General features: G+C 36.6%; 2 protein-coding genes across 2 annotated transcripts; one reads left to right on the top strand and one right to left on the bottom strand.

The window, feature by feature from the left end:
- Window positions 1–264: 264 nt before the first annotated feature.
- LOC145232389 (uncharacterized) lies at window positions 265–1796 on the bottom strand. The gene is made up of 5 exons (XM_080097001.1): window positions 1401–1796; window positions 1181–1343; window positions 1039–1112; window positions 852–973; window positions 265–794 (listed from the first exon to the last, which is right to left on the bottom strand). Exons 1-5 carry the CDS (start codon window positions 1534–1536, stop codon window positions 579–581), a joined length of 711 nt encoding a protein of 236 aa, XP_079953127.1. The 5' UTR covers window positions 1537–1796; the 3' UTR covers window positions 265–578.
- Window positions 1797–4031: 2235 nt separating this feature from the next.
- Window positions 4032–4487, top strand: LOC145234299 (protein FAM200C-like). The gene has a single exon (XM_080099040.1). The coding sequence runs from the start codon at window positions 4032–4034 to the stop codon at window positions 4485–4487; it is 456 nt and encodes a 151-aa protein (XP_079955166.1).
- The last annotated feature ends 1253 nt before the right edge of the window (window positions 4488–5740 follow it).

The raw sequence follows: 5740 nt of genomic DNA, 5'->3' as shown, positions 1-5740 counted from the left end.
ATTTCCAATCTATTGGTAGAATGGGAACAAATACATATACCAGAGGTGCTGCTTTTATCCGTGACCAATACAAAGACTATTTTAATTCTGACAATGGTGCACTGCCATGGCAAAATGCTGTTATCCACAGAATGTAAATGATGCATTAGGTTTGTGTTATATTTTTTTTTTGTTCTGCCTTACCTTTGCTACATATGAACCTAGTTCTTTTCATTCACTGTTTTGTTAAATTTCTTTTTGTACATCTTCAATAAAACAAACAAAGCTTTTGCACATTTTCGTGTTTGAAAATCCAGAAACAGCAAAAACATTGGCTAATAATACAGAACAAAAAATGTAATGAGGTAACAGAACACCGTGAGTACACACAATTAACACTTGGAATATAAAAAAGTAAAAACTTGCATATAAAAATACAAGACACTATACATTGCACAAAAAATTTTTGACACTGGATACAGAAGAGAAAGTATGAAGAGGTAACACAACACCACGAGGATATGCAATTGAAAACAACTAGACTGTAGAAAAGTGCAAAAAAGCATACAAAAAGGGCAAGACACTAAAAAAATTGCTTGTTACTGCGAACTTAACCGTTGTGTTCGCAGATGTTCGGAAATGAATGCAATGGAAGCATAAGCTTTTTCTTCAGGCAACTTTCTAAGGCTTGATGCCACGAATTGTCCAAAGTTGGTGAACTCATCATTTTGTTGCCCTGTATTTGCTGCTTTGATTTCTCCTCTGATTTCTCCCATGGTTGCTGTATTGCGGCAAAGCATGTTGTAAACGTTTTCCTGAAACAACATAAAACATGTTACGAAAAGTATGTACATTTTTTTACATACACCTACATCCATTTCCGCTTGATCAGAACGTTTCCTTTTTTTGGATGGTTTTGATGTGAACGGCACAGATGCACTTGATGGAGTGGCTGAACCGGACCCCTCATCCAACACCTCAAGTGTTATCACTTCTGCAAAATATAACCAAAGTATATGTTAAGTTGAATTAAATGAAACCAAACAAATACAAAAATACCATCTTCAGCTGTAGCCTCATCTTGTGTAAAGTCAATAATTGGACTTGAGGTTTGGGGAAAATTGCCAACAGTCCTACAAGAAACCATGTTTGTTAACGGAGCACATTTAAAAAAATTCTATTTATTTTAAAAATCACTCACACTTTATGCCTCAAATGATCTTGCAAAAATTTAAGAGCCTCATAGTGCTCCCACCCTGGCAGATTTGCAGCAGCAGCACCACTTTTTTGTGCATTTTCAATCTTCCTTTTTTCTTTAGCAAAGCGGTCTCTCAAACTCTTCCAGCGCTTCATGCAAGTTTCAACTACAACAATGATAATCATGTCATGATAAAAATAATTTCCCAGGCTTCAAGTCTTACCTGTCTGGCCAGTTTGTTGAGCAATATGTTTCCACACATTTTCTTTCCGCTTCTGATCCTTGTACTGGCTGCTACCAGAATCATATATACAGGGAGAATCCTGCACCAACTGTATCAGCATTTCATTGAATTCCATTGTATTTTAGCAAAAGTTTATTTTAACAAAAGTCTACAACACAACACCAACATAATTAAGTCAAACCAACATTATTGCACACTTCATCGTGTCTCTCATTCTTTTCAGCGACACTTTAAAAAAAATATTAGGGAAAGACAAATTGTACCCTTACCATAAATAAGTATTACATAAACCTTCTATCCTCAAGCAAACTAACTTAAAACTACGAAATGGTCCCGTTGCAACAATGTCCTGCACGCAGCTCTTCAGTCTGCAAGTAGTGCGGCTGACGGAAAAGTTAAATCTGATTTAACTTTGCCGTCAGCCGTTTCAAGCGAAAAAATCACGCCGTCACGGCATGACGCCGTCTGGTGTGAATACCCCGTCGCTTGCCGTCGAACGCAAAAACGCGCCACTTGCCGCCAACCGCGTCTGGTGTGAATCTTGCTTAAATGAGCTTCAGTTTTTGCAGTTATCATTGAATTGGAAAGTGTATCTACCACCTTGAAAAAGAGAAAGGTAATCTAACACTTTGAAAAGTCACGATTAACATTTATAATAAAAACCTGAATAAAAAGTTAAGCAAACTGGGATAAAACATCTTCTATTCCAAATATGTCATGCAGGAATATGCAACCACAAGAACTACTCACACTGTGAAGTTAAATGCCTCACTGGAATTCAGGCAATATTAAATGCAGAACAAACAATTGCACAAGCAACAGGAATTTTGAAATACCTTAGTGATAACAACACAAGCAACAGGAATTGTGAAATACCTTAGTGATGACAATTTCAAGTTTTGGTTTCTTAACACACCATGTGGACAGTATTTGCAACCAAGTGCAATCTTGTGTATTGATATAATGGACATGTTATGTTTCTTTAAACAGTAGCTGCTAAATTGCTTCACAGGAAATGCTTCTTAAGAATGAACATTCTACAGGGGAGATAGTAGTGACCACCAAACATATCCTGTTGTTAGAAAAGTTACTGAAACTTTTGAAGGAAAAGCCAGTTAGCCATCAATTTCCATGAGTCTCTTAAAGGCAAAACGTTTCTGGAAAAGTATGCAAACTTTTCTAAGGAACACCATTATTTCCTAAAAGACTTGCACTTGCAGTGCTAGCATTAAATAGAAAAAACAAAGTTTCTTGGTTGTCATTTGGAAATCAAGGAAGATGCTATCAATTATTTTGCTTAAACTATAGCTTTATGATTCATTTTGGTTGTAAAAAGGAAGCATAAGGTTTAATAATATGTTTTAAATTTAAGTGAGAGTGTTGTAATTTTCAAAGCTTGCAGAGTTTTGTACTTAGAAAAAGGAATTATAAGCTATTTGCCACGAAATAAAGCAGCAAGTTTAGCAGTTAAGAAACTTACAAACAATTAATAATTGTACACAAAAATTAAGAAAAGATGTTGAATAAACAAGTTCTGACACAAATGTAATGTGGTTGTTGAATTTGTCAATTATGATACAAATAAAAAGCTTTATGGTTTTTTTTGTGTGCGACAATTATAATCTGTGACGTGTAATGGAATATGTTGAAAATGCTGACTGTGGCTATAAGGTACTTAAATGATACATGGCCATATTAATGACTGAATAACAAGTGTGTTAGTTAGTAGTCATTGTTATGACCAGTTTTACTTAAATGTTGTCCAATTGAAATACTTCGACCTTTTTCGACTCATTTATTTATAATTTTTTTCTTTATACTGTTGTTGTGTTTTACCGTATTTACAACCGCTTTGTTTCGAGACTGTGTCACGTGTGTTTTTGTGCCACATTATTACTGCATGTTGTTGAGTTTGGCCCGTCGCTGTGCAAGTAAACAAAATTCCCCAATGATACCGTCTGCTGTTTACACCCGGGTACATTATTGCGTAACAACCATTACGTCATAATGGAGTTGCTAATTAAGATTTGTATTACTTGTTTTTCTACACAAACAATGACTAGAAAACTAGAACTGTGGCTTTTCTATATATTGGCAACTTATATTTGTCCAATAAAGGCTAAAAATTGGAGCAGCACCCCCAGAAATTTTAGGCACGAGCCGCCACTGCAAAAAGGTGGGTAGTACTAAATACCGCATGTGACCGCATGTGGCCGCATGTGACCGCATGTGATTCCTCTTAAAGTGCACTATGTTATGTGAAATGTAAGAATTCAGGGGTAAAATAGACCAGATTCTAGATTGATTTTAATTTCAAACCTTCACCCAACCCTAATAGCTCTAACCATAAGCGCTTTCAAAAGTCCGCAAAATTATTTTTTCGTAAAAGCATATTTAAGTCCTTCAAAGATTCCTGCCGTGTGATAACATGCGGTCCCATGCGGCCACATGCGGTATTTAGTACCACCGCAAAAAGGTGACACAGAAGTCCCACAGTGTTCAATTTGTTACAAGACGTTTAGCAATGATGCAATGCGTCCCTCGCGCTTAAAACGACACTTGTCAACAGCACATCCTACCTTAGTCAACAAACCTAACGCATTCTTTGAAATGAGAAGCCGCTCATTGAAGAAGGTTAAGTTGGACATGATTGGGACGTTTCAGCAAAAATCTTTGAATGTTGTTAGGGCATCTTACGATATTGCCATGCTGGTGGCAAAGAATAAGAAGAGCCGTAGCATTGGGGAGTCTCATGTAAAACCTAGCATGCTCGTGGCAGAACTCTTACTGGACGAGGATAAAGCAGATGCACTTTCTCAAATTTCACTATCAAATGACACCGTCAAAGGGAGAATCGATGAAATGTCCCAGGATATCAAAGATCAACTACTTGTAAAAATAAAAGAGTCTCCTTTCTTTGCTATACAATGTGATGAAACCACAGATATTGGAAACTGTTCTCAGCTTCTGATGTATGTTCGTTTCATGTCAGGTAACACGATAAAAGAGGAAATGCTATTCTACCACTCATTTAAAAAGTCGTGCAACATCGGCAGATATTTTTAATATTGTGTCAAACTTTTTTGAGGATAACCAACTATCGTGGAAATCACTGGAACGAGCGTGCACAGATGGAGCTCCAGCCATGCTTGGTCTGCGATCTGGCTTTATTTAGAGCAGGGGTGTCCAACTCAAACTCGGTGGCGTGCCAATTTTTGCCCTATAATTTACCGCCGTGCCAACGTCTGATAAACTGTCTTTTTTATTTGTTTAAGGCATACACTTTGTAAAGAACTAAACTTTATTTACATTTCAAAATCATGCCCATTCAGTATTTCATGATTATGAAAAACTGCTTCTTTGCAAGCGTTTGTCTTCTGCCAGTCTTGAAAGGTTGGCTTTGGCTACGTATTTTTGATTTATTGAGTTTCATTACAGAAAATCCTCGTTCGCATCTGTATGTGCTTCCAAACTGAGTAATCCAGAAACGAGCATTTTTTAAAAGAACTGGATAGGTTTCTTCCTCCAACCGAGAGTAAAAACGAAGCAATGATTGTTCCTGGTTAACCTTTTTCCAAAGTTCGTTTGACTTGAGATCTAAAAGTTCCAGCTGAAGTTTTGCGTCGGTAATTTTATCTACTTTCAAACTAAATGGTCGTTGAAACAGTGAAAGACTTTCTTGTCGCTCATTTAGATCTTGAAAGCGCTTTGCAAAACTTTCGCAAAGATGTGCGCAAATTTCAGAATATTTCAAAAAGTCGGGAACAAAATCAATTTTAGTTTTTGTAACAAATGAAGACATGCATTTAAATTGCATCATTTGTCCACTTGACAGTTGTAATTGAAAGAGATTTAATTTACTTTTGAAAGCCTTTACTTCGGTAAACATTTCAGGAAGCAGCAACTCCCGACCTTGAAGCTTAATGCACAATTTGTTCAAGTGTTGAGTTATATCAACTAAGAAAGTAAGGTCTAACAGCCAAGCATGATCTGAAAGAAGCATTAAAACATTTTTACCATTTTCGGTTAATAATGTTGGTCTTCTTTCCCTCAAAAAGATTCGCATTTCTTCTAAAAGAGCAACAAAGCGTCCCAACACCTTTCCTCGACTCAACCATCGTACTTCCGAATGATAAATGAGATCTTTGTACTGTGCGTTTACCTCTTCAAGAAAGGATTGAAATTGCCGGTGTTTTAAACCGTTTGCTCGTATTTCGTTTACGCATTTTACTATAACTTCCATTACATGCGCCATTTTTAAAACCTTGGCACAAAGAGCTTCTTGATGAATGAAACAATGTACTGTTAGAATGTCCTGC

Source organism: Phallusia mammillata, chromosome 6, assembly GCF_965637545.1.
Source record: "Phallusia mammillata chromosome 6, kaPhaMamm4.hap1.1, whole genome shotgun sequence".
In the NCBI taxonomy this organism is placed as follows: Eukaryota; Metazoa; Chordata; class Ascidiacea; order Phlebobranchia; family Ascidiidae; genus Phallusia; species Phallusia mammillata.
Note: the sequence above shows the minus strand (reverse complement) of the source record. Positions and strands in the feature narration are given on the sequence as shown.

Bases quoted from the DNA above. Each gene is read 5' to 3' on its own strand.
- LOC145234299 (XM_080099040.1), top strand. From the start codon at position 4,032: ATGAGAAGCCGCTCATTGAAGAAGGTTAAGTTGGACATGATTGGGACG.
- LOC145232389 (XM_080097001.1), bottom strand. From the start codon at position 1,536: ATGGAATTCAATGAAATGCTGATACAGTTGGTGCAGGATTCTCCCTGT. The intron at 1,113-1,180 runs GTGAGTGATTTT...GGTTTCTTGTAG, and splicing joins GATCATTTGAGGCATAAAGT to GACTGTTGGCAATTTTCCCC. The intron at 795-851 runs GTAGGTGTATGT...ATGTTGTTTCAG, and splicing joins CTGATCAAGCGGAAATGGAT to GAAAACGTTTACAACATGCT.